Raw genomic sequence first — 22331 nt, forward strand, 5'->3', positions numbered from 1 at the left:
AGTTTTTAGGTCTCAACATAGACAATGGCTTAGGTTGGAAGTCACACACTGACACACTATGTACAAAATTAAGCCAATATTCTTACGCACTGTATATGCTTAAAAGGACAGTAAATATGTCTGCTATCCTAACAGCATACCATGGATATGTTGCTCCCCTTTTAAAGTATGGTGTTATGTTCTGGGGCAACTCAGTAANCTATAAATGCCTTTATGCAGATAATATCAGTGCATGCTCTTAGCTGGCGGGATATACTGAAATTTTGGTACGAATCTTTTGTGCTCTAAACACACAACCTTTATTTACTGAGTTCTGGGGCAACTCAGTAAATAAAGGTTGTGTGTTTAGAGCACAAAATAAATGCATAAGGGCAATGTGCAAAATAAAACAGACTGAAAGCTGTAAACCGTACTTCTTAAATCTAAGGATTATGACTTTAACCTGTATTTACATACTTGAAGTGTCAATGTTTGTTAAAAATAATTTGGATCAGTTTGTAACTTTAAATAGTAAAAGACATAAATTGAAAATTTGTATACCTCCAAATAAATCAGCACTTTTCAATCAGAGCGTTTTCTGTATGGCGCCTCGAATATACAACCATCTACCAAAAGATATAATTGAAACTACATGTATACTTGTATTTAAAGCTAAGCTAAAGGACCTTTTGTTAAAAAAAAAGGTTACTACTCTGTAAATTAATATCTTTCTGACAATTTATAATGACTTGTGTGACAATTTGAGTACCTAAGTATTTATTAATGAAATGGTTTTTTTTTCTCTCCGACTGACATAATATTGTATTCTGCTGACATTTTCTGTATGACTTAATTAACTTATAATTATTAATAATTGAGTTTTATTTGAATTGTATCATTTATTGTGTCATAGATTTTTACTACCTATCAATTGTATCTTACCATTATTGTATGCCCATGCGGCGGAACACAGCTGATCTGTCATACAAATTTAATGACCTGACTTATGTACCTGTGATTTCACAATAAACACAATTTGAATTTGAAATCTTACGCCCGTAGTCACAAACATTACTATGACGTCTCACATTGCGCGTGGACGCACAAGGTGACACACAAACCAATCACAGCTCTATTCAACGCTGTGCATTCGATTTGCGGCTTCACTTAAGCAAGCATCGTTTGTGAATACGGGTGTTAGTGCCTAATTAAGTGATCTTTCTTTCACTGTAGGTTTATTAAAATATCATTTTATTTGTTTTAGATTGGAGATCCACAAGATGAGCACGACCATTTGGTTCATCATAACTCGACTGACGTCCTTAAGTTTAACGTAAGTTCTTTTAATTGCCTTCAATGCCTATTTGTATTGTGTTAGTGTTCCTTAGATTATCATACTAATATTATAAATGCGAAAGTTTGGATGTCTGGATGTTTGTTACTCTTTCACGCAAAAACTACTGAAAGGATTTTGATGAAACCCAGAATAACATATAGGCTATAATTTATGACGATCTGTGACAAACTAAATTTCACGCGGGTGAAACCGCGGGTAAAAGCTAGTATTTTATAATGATAATATGTAAACTTGAACTGTATTGACAAGCCTAAACTAAAATTTAAAATATGCAAAATAACTTTCGTTTTTAAAAGTAACTAAAAATCTATGCCAACGTTAAACTATGTATTGTAATTTTTTACGGTCATAAGTCATGTTTTTAAGGCGTTTTTCATTTAAGGTGAGGAGGTCGTATTTTAGAAAAAAAATGTAGTGTTGGATTCTACATACAATATAGGTATATGAGTTCTTTTGACAATATGAACATATTGTGGTTTAAAGGGTATAGAGCCATAGATGCGGGGGTCGCAAAGGCAAATGGAATATGTTATGTATGTATCGCATAACTACCTAATTTGTCATAAATCACTACGGGACTATTCCCACCGCTACAACTCGTGTGTAGCCAGGATCTACAGCTTGATCGCCAATAAAAAACCCAACCAGTGAAGGTCAAGTTTGTCACGGGGAAATTTAAACTGTCATTGAACCTGTAACGAAATCAATTAGAAGAACATAGGACGAGTTCAAAGTTAAGGTTCCACTTAATAAATCACTAAAGCCCGGTCCGTGAGCACGTAGAATTTTGTCCAATGACCCATAGCTACGCATCCTTATCGCTCGCGCGTAATTATATTGCTGTCGCGACTGTGCGACTGGCACCCGCAGTGAGTGCGAGCGCGATAGCAACATAATTACGCGCGAGCGATAAGGATGGGTCCGTTGGGCTATGTACGGATTACCTCATTTCTGATTCGATCTCGCAAAGAAACACCAAGTATAGCCCTCTCCATAGCACGCTGTGCAACTTTGAGCTTCTGTATAAGGCCTATAGTGAGAGCCTATAGGGGTCATTGGACAAAATTCTACGTGATAACGGACCAGACTATAGTGATATTAAACTGTAACATGTATTCCAGGGTTGGAAAGAAGAATACGTAGTAGAACGCACTCCTACTGGGCGGTGCATCCGGGTGCGTGGCGGAGACTCGGGCTGGCGCAAAGTGGAGACACTTCTGGCACGCGTGGTGCATCCACAATTAGGCTACGGGGCCGACTTGCCCCGGGAGAAACTGCACGCCTATACTGTAAGTATAGCACCTACACTATTTACCAGCATTGCAGTCTATGGCAGTCCACTTCTATTAGTCATAAAGGACCCACTTCAGGTCACAAAACCCACTTCTGGCCACAAAGGATCCACTTCTGGTCACAAAAGACAACTTCTGGCTACAAAAGGCCAATTTCTAGTTACACAAGGCCCACTTCTGGCCACAATGGACCCATTTCTATCCACAAAAGTTCCACTTCTGGCTACAAAAGACCTACTACTGACTGCAAAAGACTCGTTTCGGGCTACACAGGACGTATTTCTGGCCACAAAAGACGTTCTATTTTTCTTTCAGTATTCCAACTTACACAAGGTCAAACTGCATGCTTACATTATAAGTAACATACCTAGAGAGGTTCCACACATCTCCACGGGGCGTAGTACCCGGGTCCACAGCTGGGCTACGGGGCCGACTTGCCCCGGGAGAAACTTCACGCCTACACTATGAGTAGCAGTCACCATTCTGGCTACTAAGTACTCACTTCTGGTCACAAGGACCCACTTCTGATCACAAAGGACTTCTTCTGACGTCTACTCAGGTCGATGGATCGTCATCAAATGTTCCACTAGGCGGCGTTGGCGATCCGCCATCTTGTTTTGAGATCGTGATTTGACTTCCGTTTCCGATAAATATTATTATTTATTGGGATCAACTGTTTGTCCAATTTTTTACATAGCTTGTGTTCTTTCAACGCCATTAATATTTTTTTTACCAAAACATCTGTTTTACACAATTGCATGCAATTTTCGATAAAAAAAAATATCATTATCATATCTCCATGTTTTATATAAAATCATTTGTTCCAGGCATATCTGTACATAGAAAAGAAGCAGATTGTTGGCTGCTTAGTTGTCGAGCCCAAGATGAAAGCCTACAAGTTCATCCCGGGAGATCCCGACTGTTGCAGCGTAGAGGAATACCCCGTCAAGTGAGTATACACATCCATACTCATAATTTTGTGAATAAGCAATGAATGTCTGTATTACTCTAACATTTTTGAGGATTATGTACCTAATTGGTGTGACTGTCTAAAAAACAAAAGAGACCACAAATTCTTGACTAAAACGCGTCCAAATAATAGGACATTACAGGCTCCTTTTTGTTGCCAAAAACACTATATGTAAGTGTAGGTACCTATTTGTTTTTTTACTTTGTAATGTTGTGCGTTGCCAAATATATCTCATGCACACCAGCACACCACACAAAAATTAACAAAAAAAAATAGCACATTTTAGGCGGTCAGTTTAGCGACAAGTTATTCGGAAATAAATCTTTGCTAAAATTTTCATTGGAAAAGCTAGTAAACAATGCAAGTACAAGTTAAAGATTTACTAGTATAAAACCCATTTTTATTTTTAAATACATGTTTGACGTTTTTAAGACGTGTATTACCGGATGTTTTAAAAGGATTTTTGATATTTCCCAGATGCGGCGTGTCCCGTATCTGGACGCACATGCAGTACCGGCGCCGCGGGCTTGCTCGGGCGCTGCTAGACTGCGCACGCGCGTCCTTCCTCCACGGCGCGGCGCTGCAGCCGCAACAGCTGGCTTTCAGCGCGCCCACGGCCGCCGGCAAGGGACTTGCTGCTAAGTACTGCGGGACTGACAACTTTTATGTCTACCTCGACTGAGATACCTGGACTATCATGGGACTAAATTACTATTTTGGAATAAACTTGGCTTGATTATTAAGATTTTACTGGAGCAGCCATAACAGCTGGCTTTCAGCGCGCCCACGGCCGCCGGTAAGGGACTCGCTGCTAAGTACTGCGGGACTGACAACTTTTATGTCTACCTCGACTGAGAGCTCACACCTGGTCTATACATTGGCGTTTAATATTCGGATTTCATCAAAAACCAGCTGTAAACAGGGTGTCCACATTCTGGAAAGTCAGGGAAAATCAGGGAAAAGTCAGGGAAGCTCATAGCAGTCCTGACTGCTATGAGCATTTCCCTATATATTTCCCTGGAAAGTCAGTGAAATAGAGGGGTCACCTGGAAAGTCAGGGAAACATTGAGATTTTGTCTACCAAAACATTGTTTGTCTCCCGAAATTTCCCAGTGATTGTAAAATGAAGGATTTAATTAATTTATGCTCTAGAAAGACCTTTGATCTTGACTATCGAAGCATTTTTTTTTCAGGTTTGGAGTGATCTACATTATGACATTGTTTTTAGTCATAATTATATTACTCCTTTTTGGTTTTTTATCTAATGAAGTAGATTGATCTAAATTATGACATAATTTTGTTCTTAATTAGATTACTTTTTTTTTTAGAATACTTTGTTTTTTTTTTCAGGATTAGAGTGATCTATGTTATGATTTTTTTTTGTCATAACTAGATTACTCCTTTTTGTTTTAATAGTTGTACTTTTTTGTTTCAGTAAAATGATATAATTATTTTCTATTGTCGATGTGAAAGTGCAACTTATAACTTATGTTTATTTATATATTTTTTATAATTATTTATTGATTTGATTATTGAGTGCAGACTAGTGAGCAGTTCACTGTGAGTGCTATTAATACAGGGTGGAAACGATAAGGGATCTCATTCGATTATTTCTAAACTTCACAAGATATCGAAAAACTGCTTACTGATCTTGAAAGTGCTTCACGAGGTCCTTCAAACGATATCAGTAATAGGTTACAGAATTAACTGGATCTATCCGAAAAGTCAACGTGTCCCAAAATTCAAGGATAAGCCGGCGCCGCAGGATGGACATAGTCATGACTACTTTAGGAAAATTAAGGAAAAAAATCTATCTCAATTATTTTTTAAGTTACACAATAAATTACGAAATTCTTCGAATATTGACACCCCTTATTATGTTTTACATTACCACGACCACCATTTTTCAAATATTTCTGTTTTTTTTGTTTGTATCGGCAACTTAAGTAGTGTTGCTGTCCACCCCAACTCTTAAAACCCCCAGAATCCTTGCAGTTTTTACACAAAAGTTAATCAAAATATGTTATTTCCTTAAAATTTTGAACGATTTTTACTTTCACTCCACTTTGACTCATCGTTTTGTAAAAAAAAGTATGAACACTACTTCGGCAAGTTTTTTTATAAAGTTGACGCAACTATCCAAGATTCCAAAATGGTATAATACTCTAGGTCCAGTTTTTTGATTCATAGTTAAAATAACAGATTGTTAAATTTTGCTACTAATGGTTAAATATTAACAAAATGTTAACTAATAGTTAAAAAATGTACTAAAAGCCAAGCTAACCATTGTTCGAAAAACATTTTTTTCTGATATTTAACCACTTGTCATTTGACATCTGTCAAATTTGACTATTGGTTATTTTAACTACGAATCAAAAAACCATTTTCGAACAATGGTTAGCTCAACTTTTAGTAAAAACTGAGAAGAAGTCTAGTCGCAAAAAAGATATGCGTACCATTTTTACAAGCACTTCGCTTGTTAGTTAGTATGGGATAAATCTTGCAACTGAATTTAAAACCAGTTCTCCTCAACCGATTGAGCTGAAATTTGGTATACTTATGTAAGTACAATGAAAATGCAATATTATGGTACCATTGAGCTGAATGGAGACTGAAGGTGGCTACAGGAACTTCTAAACGAAACGGCGGAAGTGCATCTAGTTTGGGTTCGTTGGATTTGTCTTTTAGAGCACTTTAGTGCTAGATGATGTCCAGGGCCCTGATGATGAAGTCAATTATAATTTTCAAACGAAGTCAAGCTTGTTTTTAAAAAAGTTTTATTTTAAACTTTTTAGTTGTTTCTCAATCTCATGGCCTAAGTGCTCGGGAAGACAAATCCAACGAACCCAAACTCGATAAGCTTCCGCCTTTTCGTTTAGGACTTCCTATGGCCAGCTCCTGCCACCTCTTGACTTCATCATCAGGACCCTGGACATCATCTAGCACTAAAGTGCTCGAAAAGACAAGTCCAACGAACCCAATCTAGATGCAATTCCGCCGTTTCGTTAAGAGTTCCTATCTCAATGTCTCTCTGACTCCATCCAGCTCAATGGTACCATAATATTGCATTGTCATCGTACTTACACAAGTATACCAAATTTCAGCTCAATTGATTAGGGAGAACTGGTTTTAAATTCAGTTGTAAGATTTATCCCATACTAACTAACAAGCGAAGTGCTTGTAAAAATGTTATGCATAATTATCTTTTTTGCGACTAGGTTTCTTAAGAGTATTATACCATTTTGGAATCTTGAATAGTTGCGTCAACTTTATAAAAAACTTGCCGCAGTAGTGTTCATACTTTTTTTTTACAAAACGATGAGTCGAAGTGGAGTGAAAGTAAAAATCGTTCAAAATTTTAAGGAAATAACATATTTTGATTAACTTTTGTGTAAAAACTGCAAGGATTCTGGGGGTTTTAAGAGTTGGGGTGAACAGCAGCACTACTTAAGTTGCCGATATAAACAGAAAACCAGGAATAATTGAAAAATTGTGGTCGTGGTAATGTAGAATATCATAAGGGGTGTCAAATTTTCGTTGAATTTCATAATTTATTGTGAAAGTTTATAATTTTTATAATTGAGATAAATTTTTTTCCTTATTTTTCCTAAAGTAGTCATGACTATGTCCATCCTGTGGCGTCGGCTTATCCTTGAATTTTGAGACACGTTGTATACATCAGGTCAGGGAATTTTGAAAAAAATGTCAGGGAAAGTCAGGGAATTTTTTCGAACATTTGCAGTGGACACCCTGGTAAATCTTGGCAATAGATGAGTTGCAGCAGTGGGAATAGCCCTGGTGAATACTGCGTCACTGAAAACTTCTACGTCTACCTCGACTTTGAACGCTACACCTCTTTTGGATTAGGTACTTTGGCATTTGGCCTTCTTATTAAGATTTACCGGCGGCGCGGGCTTGCTCGGGCGCTGCTAGACTGCGCGCGCGCGTCCTTCCTCCACGGCGCGGCGCTGCAGCCGCAACAGCTGGCTTTCAGCGCGCCCATAGCCGCCGGTAAGGGACTTGCTGCCAAGTACTGCGGGACTGACAACTTTTATGTTTACCTCGACTGAAAAAGCTACGCCTGGTTATCCTGGACTAAAAAATTGCGTTCACATTCGGATTTTATCAAAAAACCAGTGCAAATAGTCTGAGGACTATTGCGACCATCTATATTGCGAAACTTTTGCCTCTACCTCGATTTGGACCACTACATCTTGATATTCGGGACTATTATTGGAGCAGCCGCAACAGCTGGCTTTCAGCGCCCCCATGGCCGCCGGTAAGGGACTTGTTGCTAAGTACTGCGGGACTGACAACTTTTATGTCTACCTCGACCGTAAACCTGGATATTCTGAACTAACCAGAGATTAAATTGGCCTACTTATTGAGGACTGGGGGTTACATAACTAACCGTCACAGTACCACCATGTGTCAATATCATAGTACTTTAAGAGCAACAGTCACAAAAACATTGAAGGCTTTGCAAGCTGTAATATCCACAAGTTATAAAATTATCTAATAATTAACAACTAGTAAAAACCCAGTGTGTGCAGTGTTTTAATGACAATTTATTTTCAACTACATTGACAATGGAATTATCCACACAAGTTTATGATATTTATGTTCATATTCGAGTCAAAATGAATGGCATTCTGAGAAGATTCTTAATTTTTCTGTTACATAACTATAAGAATATATTACCTCATTTTGATAAACTTCAAAAATTTTACATGATGCATTTGCGCATTCAATAAGAAATAACTATTTTTAGAAAGTAATTTTTTTGCTTGTATTTGTAAATACTTTGTTAAAAATATTCCATTTTATGGGACCAAACTCGAATAAGCTAGAAGGTATTTTTTGATAGTTTTTGTTGTTATAAGATTAATATAAAAATTATGATGTGCCTAACAAAAAGTCGACTTTAGTATTAAGTTTATTTTTTGTGAGTAAGCAGGATCATTAGATAATTTAATTATCTCATCACTATGAGTAACTAACGAGAAATATTTAAACACACTTAGGCTGGGTTGCACCATCTTACTTTGACTTTAACAAACGTCAAACAAACAAAATATCTGCCAAACTCCATACAAACAACCGAATTGAGAACCTCCTCCTTTTGTTGAAGTCGGTTAAAACACCGGTTAACGTCAAGGTTAGCTGGTGTAACTCAGCCTTATAGTTCTTAAAGGGTTCCGTATTTTATATCTCAGATACGGGAACTCTAAAAATCTCAACGGTTGACACCGTTTTTTAAAAATTATAGAAGTTATTTTTACTTTAAAATTTACAAGTATCTGGTGACCCTGCACTCATCGTCAAACCAAGTGAGTGTACCTAGTGTAAGAAAAAACGTGCCTGTTAGTACTAAGTTAGGTTAAGATTTTTGATGTTACTATGAAACTATTTTGAGATTTTTATAATTTAAAACTTGTGAACTTGCTGTGAGTACCAAATTACGGTTTTGAAGCCAAAAAGTAATATGGTATTTAAGCTCCGCTCTCTACCCCACAATGCAACGAAGTAGTTTTATAAAGTCATAAATACGCTTAACGGTAAATAATGTCGTACTTAAGATTGATATGTAAGATATTTCAACATAGCGTTTTAAAAAATTGACGCGAAAACATTTTGTAATTTAGTTGCAAATGGACGATCTGAAGGAATGCTCATAACTTTTTTTTGTTAACATTAAGCATTCACGATTACAATTTTACTAAACTTTGCCAGTGAAAATTGCGTATACGCATCCCCAAAGTTGTATCTATTTTGTTAGAATTGCTATAAAATATTGCATTTATTTCCATGTGTATTTTTCCGCTACTTGCTGTCTCTAAATGCTTGATATTCGTTTATATGTTGAGTGGCAAGTCCAAAGATAGTACGTACCATACGTATTGCCATAGTCTGTAAATATTATTTATTTGTTTTACTTGATGAGTTATTTGTTTAGCATAAACCTTTCCGCTTAGATATTTTCTTGGGAGATTTTTCTAAATTTCAAAAACTTTTTAGAATGTTTACATTTTACTTTTGGATGTACTTTTAAGTTACACAAATTGTGTGCCAATTTTAATTTTAAATAAAATTGATTTTCATAAAATTTGAGTTTCATTTGTTGCATATTATTCACATTACATGTTGGGTGTGAAATGAAATAGCACAATTTTAAAACAACATTTATTTTTACATACATTAAGTCGGATTCAAAATGCCTGAAACATACTGATTTTTGTACACATCAGTTAGGTATAGATTATTATTAATTTCATGGACAATAAATTATATATTCTCTTTGCACAATTCTGTGGAGACAAAAATTATAAGCGTTTGTTATTTTATAATCACCTCGCAGTACACACTACTATACACATAAATATTAAAAATTTCATTTTTTAATCTTTAGGAATTTCATTAATTAGGTATATATTTTAAAATTAAATTTGTTAAAAATATAGATTTTCAGTATATATTAAACGTAGGTATTAGAGTAAATACACCATGACATGATCCGCAGTCCGTCTGTATAAGGTGCTGCTGCGTTACCGAGTCTAAACAAAGTGTTGAGCTAGTCTAGAAAATATATCTATAAAGAAACTTCTACAGAAAATTTGAGAGAAAAATATTTTTGTGCTACAATGGAAAAAAATCTATGAGCACTAGTTTTAAATGCCATCATTTAATATCTACGTCGAGACAGATCTAGGGCTCGCGGACAGCGCACCCCTACGATACGACAGGTAAAACATTACCAAAAAATATTTGCAGGCCACGGCCGCACTTTGTTGAACCGAAGGAAACCATCCTCACATACATATTGTGCGCAAGTACATTCACTTACCTACTATGAAGATATATTAAAAAAGGAGGAATCGTTCAATACTATTTGGTTATTGGCAACGGACGTTACATTACCTACTAGTCGAGGATCTGTTCACGAAAAACAATTTAAAGTATCATTAACACTACTCGAATTCCTGCGCCGGAGACGTAAAATGTTAAACGCTTGGACTTCGCCTCACTATGTATTACATATCGCTTCCGTACATCGAAAACCGAGAGAAATATCTAAAATCTTTACACCTTAGTACGTTCCATTTACTTGACATCGACACTGGCAGTATTTCATCTAAATATCGAAAAACATAGAAAATATGCTATACTACTTTATACATATTACATGACTCACTTGTTATTGCGTTTTCTTAATCGTACGAGGAGTCGGGGTCGGTGCGACGTACGAGTACAAGCGGACGGCCCGCCTTCAAGCTGAGACCGGGCGACCCCAAACGACGTCAAATACATTCGTACATTCTACCTAAACCTGTACTGATACGCGGTGTCTCACATCGTATTGTAATTGTGATGTGCGCTGCTTCAGCTAACGTTACTTATATTAATTGAATTATTGATACGGTTAGTCACGCTTCCTCTTGTAGATGTGAGGCCTAAAGCGCACTCATTTCGTGTGATTCGCTGTAGGTGCGTGCTTGGCTTAAAAGGCATTGGACTGATGAAGTAGCGCTAAAAAGCTTGAGATTCGCGCGAGTAGTCACTACAGCTGTGTACGCTGTATGAAGAACTAACGAATTCGGTTAGAGAACTAACAACCTCAATGTTTCAATTCAAATACGCTGCCTTTTCGATAATTTTCTAAACTCGAATATGTTAGTCCACCAATACAGAAACCAATTACAAAATTTACGTCTTAGTTCTTATATTTAGTACTACGTAACTCAAAACTTGTGAGCAGTCACTAGAATTGCAGTTGAAATTAAAAAGGCAACATTGAAGCTAGTCAAACGTGAACTAAAAGAGTGTTGATATTAGTAAATAGTGAAAAAAATATTGCATTTCTAACCGTGTGACTATGGCCAGAGACTATCTATCTATACAGTAAGAGAAAAAAGTGTGGAAAGGCATTCTTTAATTTAATTGCGGATACACACAATTATCATGATTCATTTATACACTTTACACAACTCTCACTGCATAGCGTTCGTCTTGGATGTGAAAAATAATATTAAAACTCTTCGGCACCTAATATAAGCCAGTATGTTCCTTTTGGTACAGCGCGAACGTTTGAACTGATCACATACGCAAATAGGGACATATACGAATAGAATCCATGTATTGACGTAGGATAATTATTATGGCAACATTGTAATTTATTTTGTCTGTGGACTTGACACTTGTAAAAAATATGCGACGAGTTCAAAATTTCCCGCCACCAAATAATTTGCATCCGACTGGAAAGTAGAACTGCAAGGAGAAAAAAACCGTCACAACTTTTAGCAGTCTACAATTATTATTATTATATATAATATTTTTTTGTTACTTTTGCATTCCATATCATTTGCGATACGCTAAAACTTACTTAAAATAGCTACCAAATAGTTTTACTTTTTAAGTTACATATACAATAAGTTTAAGATGCCATGTTAACTTTAATTACACAATGATTCTATAATGGGTTGATTCGTGCTGTTGGGAGGTCGCCATATTGCACAGAACGTCGAAAATTACTGGCAACACAGATCATTTTAGACAAAGACGTAGGACCTAACCTTTGTGATATTTTAGTCTATTTCGTTAGAGTGACGTTTGAGTGGTTTCTGAGAATTTATGCGCGTAATATTATCGTATGGAGATTTGTATGAGCCTTGACAACGATTAGTCTGCCTACCTAATTGACGACAAGCTACCAAAAATAAAAGGGCGACCTCCAAACAAAGCAACATGTATGAATTAACATACTTCATTTATATTTTAAATGTACGTTATATTTTCTTTCCTACTTACATTCAAAGTGAAACTTAACTAACAAAAAAAAGAAAAAATACAATTTCAATAGTTATATTTCAAAAAATAACGATAATTGTTAAGATTAAAAAGCAAAAAATAGCGATTTGTTACTTTACAAGATAGGAAGGAATTCTCAGTTTGCTCAGTGTTCATACTAAACACGATATTTTCAATATGGTAACATTAGTGTATGGTGTTTCCGCTGGCAACACTTCATTATGGCACATTACACAAATAATCCAGCTTTAACATTCTTATATTAAGGACCATACATAGGTAAAGCTAAATAATTAATAACAATTCATTAAACATTTATTTTTCTGTCTAAAATAAAAAATAGGATTTCATTAATAAATTTTCTATAATGACTATACGATGAGCAGGCGATACCCGGTGCTTGAAGAGAAGGCAACTAAAGAATAAATAGTTTAATACCCATAGAACATGGCCGCCTGCCCACGACATAGCACGAACTAGGAAAAATAACTTATCTTCCAAAACTTTGTAAATAGACACTTCAGATTCATTTTTCAACTAATAAAAGAGAAATAGGATAGATTTTTTTATATTACGAATATTCTCTAAGAGCGTAAGGGTAAGTACATAACCAATTCCATAAATAATAATTATATTATTCGTTACAAATTACGTTAGGGCATTTTAGTTAGTAACATTTTGTACTTAGGGCTATGCTTGTGTCCACCTTAAAAACGAAGAAAAACGTATAATATTATATAACTATCTCCGAATATTCTTCGAAACATTCAAATCAAATACTGCTTAACGATATTCGTCGGTCCGTATCAGATACGGGCGTCGCTCATGAATCTTTGGACCTTAAAATTACACTAAAAGCTCTGAATATTAAAAAATATAAATAACCTAAGTTAAACCTACGTAGCAAAGCTCTCGCCGTATTACATATTTTCAATTTTAGTCAAAAATTGTGCTAAAATTAAACGATAGCTACTAGAACTAAGTCAATACGTAAAACAAAACTATATTTAAACTATAGGTTCATTGGAAGACATACAATTCATATAAACTAAAATAAAATTAAACAAGAATATTTTATCCAACGCAAAATAATGACGAAGTTAATCACAAACTAGATATTCAAAATATATAAACTAAATAAAAATAGAAAAAATAATAATAGCAATCAAAAATATACAGACATAACAATGTGACAAGTCAGGATTAGATTAAAAACATAAAAGCTATACATGATTGTATATTTTGCTATAGTTAACTGCGCAGGGACTTTCACGGTCATTGAGCATAAAATTATGCACGCAAAAAGATTGTATGTAAAAAAAAATGCAAATCCCTTAAAAATTACGTCACAAAATAAAATGATGCCAAATTCCGAAAACAAAAAACGACAGTTTTTAAAAAACCTGTTAATTTATTGATCATCAAAGAAAAACGCGGTTTATGTTAAATCATTGCATAGTTCATAATATTCCTGACGCAATTTATGTTGGATTATTTTGATTTTATTTGCAACTAATCAATTAAATAAACTCAAATAGTGCTCGGAATTGAAGTGGGAGTGAAATACTACGCCTATCCCGGAGAATTATCGTTTTAATTTTAAAGGATGATCCTTAATATAAATATGGTTCGCGATCTCATCTTATGCTTTTGGCAGTGAATACAAATGGATATAAATTGAAGCGTAGCAAAAGAAATTGTGCATAGTTACAAAATTTAAAACAAAAAGAACACAATATAAGACTAGTATAGAAAAAATAAAATTTGTGCTTTAAAGATAGCATTCAGAAAATGTCGATGTACCCACTGCCAACTCGCTTTAGATGTAAACAAGAACGATATTTCTCTTTCTAAATCTACTTTAGAAAAAGACGACTACATTTTAATCTCAGGCCAGTTTATGTTTCATACAAAGCCAAACTTTGTAGCCAGTTTGTACAAAGCCTTGCGGATTTTCAAGATGACCTTTACTATTATAAAATTACTTTTAAGTAATTGCAACTTTACACAGACACATTCCCCTTTATCTATAGCTTCTATCCCAACCATAGACTAAATTACCTCTATGGATTACAACAAACCATAGAGACTGATATATTTTTACATATTGCAAGTTCTTAAAAATATTTTTAGGACATTCGAGCCTTTGAATACTCTAACCAGCGAGAGCCGTCCTGCCGCACATTTAATTATAAAAATAACGATTTAGCAACGTTTTGACTAAATAAATCTGACCCGTTAATGCACCAACCGATACAGTCGAACGCAATCGTCGGAATAACGACACGCAAATCACGCCGCTACGGTTTTCACGGAGAGTCAACCCTAATCGAAAACAATAACTATTTTCATCGACTACACTTTAAACTAGCACCTGTATAAATAATTCCTTTGGTTGTAAATAGTGAAATAAAAAAAAAACAGATGCTGACAGATAAAAAATAAAAATATTTTTTACAGACGTATTTAAAACTCTTTTCGGCCAATAAAAACTTGACAGCCACAAAAACAAAGAAGAACGTAGCAGCTTTTTTATTTTATAAAGACGAATGGTTGCCAGTATCGGTAAAGGCGAGTACGTTCGGAAACACCATGCGAACGACATAAGGACAGTACGAAAGTGTCGTTCAAACCGTCGAAGCTCTTAAATACATTTACCTTACAAGGTATTCTCAATTATTGCGTTGTAGATTTCTCTAAAGACTAAAGTTTAATATTTGCTTGGAATTCCAATAAATAATAAAAAAAAATCCATAAAATAATGACTCAAACGTTGAATACCTTTATAAGGTACTAAAAATATAAATAATTTCATTCACGGCATTTTAATTCCAATACAGAATGTAAAGGGCGCCGTTTCTCAGTGCAATCTTGATTGTTATTCCTCACACCTTAGATTTCATTTTTAAACACATGCACATTAATTTTGAATGGTTTGAAAGAACATAATGGATTGAGAAAAGGAATTTCAAGCAAATATTTAGACTATCACGAGTTCGAACGACACTTCTTACCGGAAAGATCACAGCGACCGCTCAGGAGGCGAGGGTACTATGCACTATGTGGAGTGCGCGTACGCATTGCACCAATGTATGTGTTCGTCCATTAAAACATAGAAAAAACATTAAAACAAATTGTGATGAGTGTCGATTTAAAAATGTCCCACAAGCGAATCCATTGCACCTTATTTACAAGATTTAAAAATGACTAGTTTCGGCAGATACATATGTATTAAATGACGTCAAAGAATTATAATTAAAACAATCGAATACGTGCACCAAACGTCTTTTGGCACAGACAATCAATACTCCGACTTGACACTAAATGCAATGAACTCGACCTGAAGGAACAATAAAAATGGTAACTAAACGATGCAGACTAAAAGTAAATTAATAAATACACGTAACAATTAACATTCTGTTTGACTATAACGAACATACATTAGGCACAACGCGCATTAGCACTTTGCCGGCCCGCGCTGTCACGCGCGACGCGCGCTCTAGTGACTTGTCAACGTGACGTGTGACGTCATCTGTCAACTGTAGGCGTACGTCAATCATCGTGTATATTTCGGACTCGGTTGGTAATTTTCGGTTTCTCGGTTTTTAATTGAATTGAAGCCTGACTAGAATTAATTATTTGTATAATAAATAAAAATCACTATCTTTCTGTTATTGACCTATTTTTTCAACTAGTAAGTAGAATAGGCATGACGCAATAAAAACGATAGTTTCCCAAATTAATCTTGGCCCGACTTTTTACTAGGAATCAAATGAAAAGTCCAACCTGATCTTACGAAACATTCACGATTAATCGACTTACCGACATGAACCCTTACTCCACAAAACTATTCCGATGTACAAACCCTAACTATTTTACTCACAAAGACCAATATAGACAAGTCAGTATATCGAAATTGGTTTGCGAAGTACAAGTTTACAAATCACCGCTGACACTAAACACTAAGGACCAATATCTTCGTACCGAAGGTGTTGGGTCTGCCGACCGCGTCGGGCGACATAGTCTGCCGACCGCGTCAGGCGACATAGTCTGCCAACCGCGTCAGACGACATAGTCTGCCGACCTCGTCAGGCGACATAGTCTGCCAACCGCGTCGGACGACATGGTCGCACGACAGCCGGCGGGTAGCGCGCGGCGGCGGGCCGCGGGCGGGCGGTGCGGCGCGGGGCGAACTGTGCTTGACATTACTTTATCTGTAACAAGAAGCGTACATATATTTTTAATTCTGATTAAAGCATTATGTGACGTAACATTACGAGACGATTTATGTAAATGTTTTCGACGTAGGTAGGGATCAGTATATCAAAGGGTAGTCTACGTCTGCCTAACGCAGAACGGTCGCGCACGAAGTTGCCGGACTGTAAAACTATTCATTCAATGACAATACAGATCTGGGGCGTAGTGTGAGTTTACATCAAACGCATTCGAAATCGACTGCGTTTAAAAAATATATGAAGACTTAAGTAGGTACTTGAAAGTTTCCGCTGGGGGCGCTGTACAATCCGTTATACATTTAATGTCACCTTTTTTCGCAGTCGACATCGAACGCGTTTGATCTAAACTCACACTACGCCCCCTGTGGGTCTAGACAAAGTGCAAATTATAATCGCAAACCAGTCGAAAAGTGGTCGAAAAGCCCCTTTTTTGTATGAAGTTTTGACGGATTCGATTTTCGATTCGATCAAAAAGTGCGTTTTGTCTAGGGGGGCTGGTAACTTACAAACAAAAGAATATAAAAAAACTCCTTTCTGATTGCACGCGTCATAACATTAACCCATGTGGTGACGCACCTCCCCACTAATCCACGCAAAATTTTGTCAGTGTGTGCGTGCGCGCCGCATACGTATTGGCGCGCTCACGTACAAACCGCGCTCGGTGCGTTTCTATGAAGATGACCTACTAATTTGTATTTACTCTGTTATTATTCTGTGGTAAGTACAGTTGCCGCGAATACTCGCTATTATTCGGTATTCGGCATTACTCGAAATTTTTTTGATATTAGCTATTAGCTAGTATTATTCGGCATTCGGCGAATAGTCGTCTAAAATAAACTTTTAGTGAACAAAAAAAGTAATGAGTTAAAAATAATCATATTTTTATTATTTTCCCTAATAAAACAATACACAATATCAATTATAATTTGTAATATGTACCTGTGCTTATCATATTCATAAAATTAAATTAGTTAGGTTTTTTAATTAATATTTAAAATCTAACAGAGGCAGATTGTAGTGCAAAAAACATTTTTTTCTGCACGTTCGGGAGCAAGTCGGTTTCGTTTTTCCTCGTAAATTAAACCTGCCTCGGAAAATAGTCTTTCTGAATAAACAGAGCTTGCTGGTGTGATTAAGTATCGTTTAGCAAGCTTACCTAATATAGGAAAATTTATTCTTATTGGTACTCAAAGTCCACCATACATATGGGTTTATTTTTCTGTCAGCCTTTGCTAATGTATGCCCCGTAAACTATGTACAAGAAAAGGGTTGCCCGAATTTAAAAATGGAAAATTAAATTTACTACTTATTATGTAGGTATGAATAACATGAAACAGATTTCTTTAACTTTATTGTTTTCTTTTCTCACGACCTTAAAAGAAATTAGAAATAATTTTAATGTTTTTATGTCGAATAGTAATGTCGAGTAATTCGACTATTCGCCAAAGTGAATGGCGATTAATCGGTATTCGACTATTCGCTATAACCATTATTCGCGGCAACTCTAGTGGTAAGGGCGGCTCACCTCGGGCCGGTTAGAGCAGCTCGTATTGCCGCAGATGCATCCGCTGGATGATGTCGCGGCAGTCGTTGAACACGCGCTTGATGTTCTCGGTGTCGACGGCGCACGTGAAGTGCGGGTAGCAGTAGTGCTTGCCGTCGCCGCTCGCCGTGCTTATACGCTGAGGGTAAAAGATTTTCTGCGGTTAATCATTTTGGAATTTTATTGAAGAGATAGTAAATAGATTGGAGCCACACTTCTAGAGTAACTACCACTAAAGCTTGGTCGCCGAGCACGTAGAATTTAGTCCATTGACCCCAAGCGTCCTTATCGCTCGCGCGTAATTATATTGCTGTCGCGACTGTGCGACGGGCGGCCAGTTAGTGTGCGTGCGCGACCGGACAATACTAGAACACATGTAAGGTCGCCAGGGGCGAAAGCAAATATGAATGACACTTACGGCCGAATACTGAAACACTACTCAAATCTGTCACTCAGCTGACGGGCTCCTAAATTTAAGTATCCTTCAATTTTAAATGGTATTCTCAAACGGTACTCAACGGATTTGAAGCCGTGATCAGCTAAGCAGCTCTCAAATGTTTACATAATGGCAACATTTACCAAAAAAAGTATGTTTTCATTTACACAAATGATAACTTTACGTCTTTTATCCATTACACGCAGCATCGTTTGGTTATGTATTGTCTTTTATGGAAATATACTCAATCAACTTAACATAGAACAGTTTATTTTTAGTTTCTATTATATATAAATCTCGTTTTATCATATAAAAAAAATAATGCTTGCATTTTTATTTAATTAAAACATAGTAACAAATGCTAAGGCGGACGTATTCTGTCAGAATACAGCACTTTTTTTTTTATTGGCCTACACTTTTGATTTTGAACAAAAAATGTATGAATAGTCCATGACTTTTAGATCTCAAGTACTCGACGCACAGTGGAGCTACGGCTTTGGTGCCATAGTAACAAATGCTAAGGCAGACGTATTCTGTCAGAATACAGCACTTTTTTTTGTTGGCCGGCACTTTTGATTTTGGACCAAAAATATATGAAACGTGGATGATGTCCTTTGATATCATCATTTTAATTTTTTTAATTTTCATACAAAATAAATTTTATAAAATCCGATTTGTATGAAAAATAAAATAATTAAAATGAAGATATCAATTTTCTGACTTCATCATACCATTTATATGACCAAGTTAACATGGGCTAGTGTCGGCTCATATACCCATTTACCTAACACCATGTAGAGAGATGCCAACTAATGCGCTGAGTTCGAAACTCAGTGTCGCATTAGAAATTGACACAAACAAAGTAATCAAAATATGTGTCATTATCCACTGCGGTATCAGTACTCAACGTTCGTACTACGTAAGCAATGTAAATGACGATTATGACGTCTGCAGCAATGTGTTCTGTTTTTGGGCATATTGCTGCGACACCGGCCACGCCCCCTTGTCACATCTTCCTTTAGTTTCTGTGATCTGTGGTCCCATCACTCTTGACACGCAAGTGTATCTGACACTAGCACCACCAGGAACTCGTCGCGGATGAAGTACTTGGCGCGGGACACGTCGGGGTGGTCGCGCGGAGCTGTATCCGAGTGCCGCTGACGTCACTGCTCGTGGACTAAAGCCTGGTCCGTGAGCACGTAGAATTTTGTCCAATGACCCCAAGCTGCCCATCCTTGTCGCTCGCACGTAATTATGTTGCTGTCGCGCACGCACACTCACTGCGGGCGCGCGTCGCACAGTCGCGACAGCAATATAATTACGCGCGAGCGATAAGGATGGGTAGCTTGGGGTCATTGGACGGGATTCTACGTGCTCACGGACCAGGCTTTAGCTGGCGCACACTCACNGAAATGTGTATACTGATGTGCTTTATACGTAACATTCAGATGTCTAATGCGTTAATATTGGTTAGCGGTTTTATAACTCCCTTAGCAGGAAGAACACACCACTGTCCATTGTGACGTCACGCCGCCCTTGACCCTTTGAATAATAAAACCTATGCCGTTAAGGTTTATGTGTTTTTGACTCGATATCTTTAGGGTTGCTTCGTGTGTCTTCTTTTCTCTCTTTTCTTCGTAAGTACTCTATGAGACTAAAATCGTCTGAATTTCACGAGCAGCATCTTCAATTGACTCATTTACTTGAGACGTGTGTATGTGAAAATACCTATCTCGTTTTTTTTACTGAACAATAAAAGCTCAACCGTTTTTATGAAGTGCAGATGTAGACACAATATTTTATAGTCTGGAATTAGCTTCTAGATGTACACGGCTTGTGTATTAAGCCACGTCAGCATTAGGGAATGTTTGTATCAGAAAATGGTTTCGGCATATTAAGGTATCGGAACTTTTGGAAGATGCCCATAGATGTGCCCACTCGCATTTCTACTTTTGCCCATTTGGCCTCTTATTTATAAGGAAGAAAAAAAAATATTTTATTGGACTAGACTAGAAAAAAGCGTTTTTTCTAGTATCTGTGTTAGCTCGCGATGTAAATGCACCTTATGGCCATCACAAATTAGGCACCAATATACGCCGTCGGTGTTAGAATAGAACACTGAAATACCATTGATGCAGGAAAGTTTAGAAAGTTTAAAGAAAGTTTTGGTGCTGTAGCATTTGACGATGATTTTAAGATACCAATATATCATTTCTGGCGACTTCCCAGTCGATTGCAGTATCAAAATCAACTTCGACTGACATTCCTTGTTTACTCCACTCATCAATATCAGGTAGCAGCCCTACACCGTCAGCTTTTGCTAATGAAGCGCCACGACACGCCCATCGAAGTAACGGCACTGAAACTCACGGCACAGCCTATACATTTTTGATCCAATATGGTACCTATTGCAATAACATAAGATGCTTCAGTGTTAAGCTTCACGTGCCGGCGTCCATACACGATCGACTTAACAATCTTATTTCAAACACTGATTGCGCCAGCTGATATGCTGCCGTAAGTGTAAATAGAAGTTCATTATGTACAGGTGAGGTGAGGGTTAGTTATTTATGACTTAAAAATCTTATTAATGCCTCTTCTTACCCTTTCCTTAACTTTTGGGGACTTACAAACGATATAAATGTTGATCAGTCACAATTTTGATTTCCTAATGGCCTGGCGCACGTTAGGGACATCTTTTAATATGTCAAGCACATGTAAAAATTAAACGAATTTGTCTTAGGCTGAGTTGCACCACCTGACTTTGACCGTAACTTTGACAATAACCGGTGTTTTTTGTATGGAGTTTGACAGATTTTTGACATTTGTTAAACTTAAAGTAAGATAGTGCAACCCAGCCTTAATCTTATCTATGCTTATAATAAATGTGAATGTAAGTGAGAATGGATGTGGTTACCTTACTCTTTGTGCAAAAACTGGACTGATTTAGATTAAACTAATCTATAATATGAGTATTTCTCAAAAAAAATGTACGTAACGAAACGGTAGTAACGAAATAGTAAGGCCATAAGGCTTGTTATACATTGGCGAAATATTGTGAATGCTCTTCATTTATTCAATTCGAAATATTTGTAAGTATGCACCCAAATACGGGGTAATATTAAGGGGTTAGAAATAAAATAAGGGAGTAATCATTCATACTATTTTAATAAAATTATTTTTGTTCCATCATGTTTATCCATTTTGAGTCGTTCTCTGTAAGCTTTTTGCCTTTCGGCATTGGTTTTTGGCGGCATTCCTAAAAAAACAAAAGAAGTAATCACATAAAAACGTAATCTAAATGATTTGATAATTTTTTGCTGGTGGCACTTCTGTAAAGCAGATAGTATCCAATCCTTTTGTTATTAACGCTCTATATTTTTTGAAATAAATTAAGTAGTGAATATTACTATGCTTAGTCAGGTAATAACAGTATACACTCAGCATTATGTTGTACTTTTTCGTAACGTAACGAAATTCGTAAAAAACGTAACGAAATATTAGACAAAATGAGATCAGAAACAAGTATTTTTTTGATAAAATTTGTTACAGCAAATATAAAAGCTTACTAAATGTTCGTACCACACGTATTACAAAAAATGGTTAAATGAAGACTTACCGTTCTATATAAAATCGCTGATTTTACTGCCTGTTACGAAAAAGTAATCCCACAAAACACACACGTTTTCACTAATTTTCGCGATAGATGTTATG

The 22331-nt window shown here is 36.4% G+C and overlaps 2 protein-coding genes across 6 annotated transcripts in view; one reads left to right on the forward strand and one right to left on the reverse strand.

Annotated features, from left to right (window-relative positions):
- The first annotated feature begins 116 nt into the window (after positions 1-116).
- On the forward strand, positions 117-4512 carry eco (Establishment of cohesion). Its single transcript, XM_028315110.1, has 5 exons — positions 117-194; positions 1244-1312; positions 2458-2625; positions 3456-3577; positions 4076-4512. The coding sequence occupies exons 1-5, from the start codon at positions 117-119 to the stop codon at positions 4278-4280; spliced, it is 642 nt and encodes a 213-aa protein (XP_028170911.1). The 3' UTR covers positions 4281-4512.
- Positions 4513-9840: 5328 nt separating this feature from the next.
- Positions 9841-22331, reverse strand: part of LOC114360384 (G protein alpha s subunit) — a 63003-nt gene continuing 50512 nt past the window's right edge. For all 5 annotated transcript variants that reach the window (XM_028315092.1, XM_028315094.1, XM_028315091.1 and 2 more), the window contains 2 exons: positions 18164-18320; positions 9841-16617 (listed from right to left, as the gene is read on the reverse strand). In XM_028315092.1, the coding sequence (XP_028170893.1) occupies positions 18174-18320 (147 nt within the window). In that variant the 3' untranslated portion in view covers positions 9841-16617; positions 18164-18173. The remainder of the gene's footprint in view (positions 16618-18163; positions 18321-22331) is intronic.

This window comes from Ostrinia furnacalis, unplaced genomic scaffold, assembly GCF_004193835.3.
Source record: "Ostrinia furnacalis isolate ACB-3 unplaced genomic scaffold, ASM419383v2 OfSCF4979, whole genome shotgun sequence".
Lineage (NCBI taxonomy): Eukaryota > Metazoa > Arthropoda > Insecta > Lepidoptera > Crambidae > Ostrinia > Ostrinia furnacalis.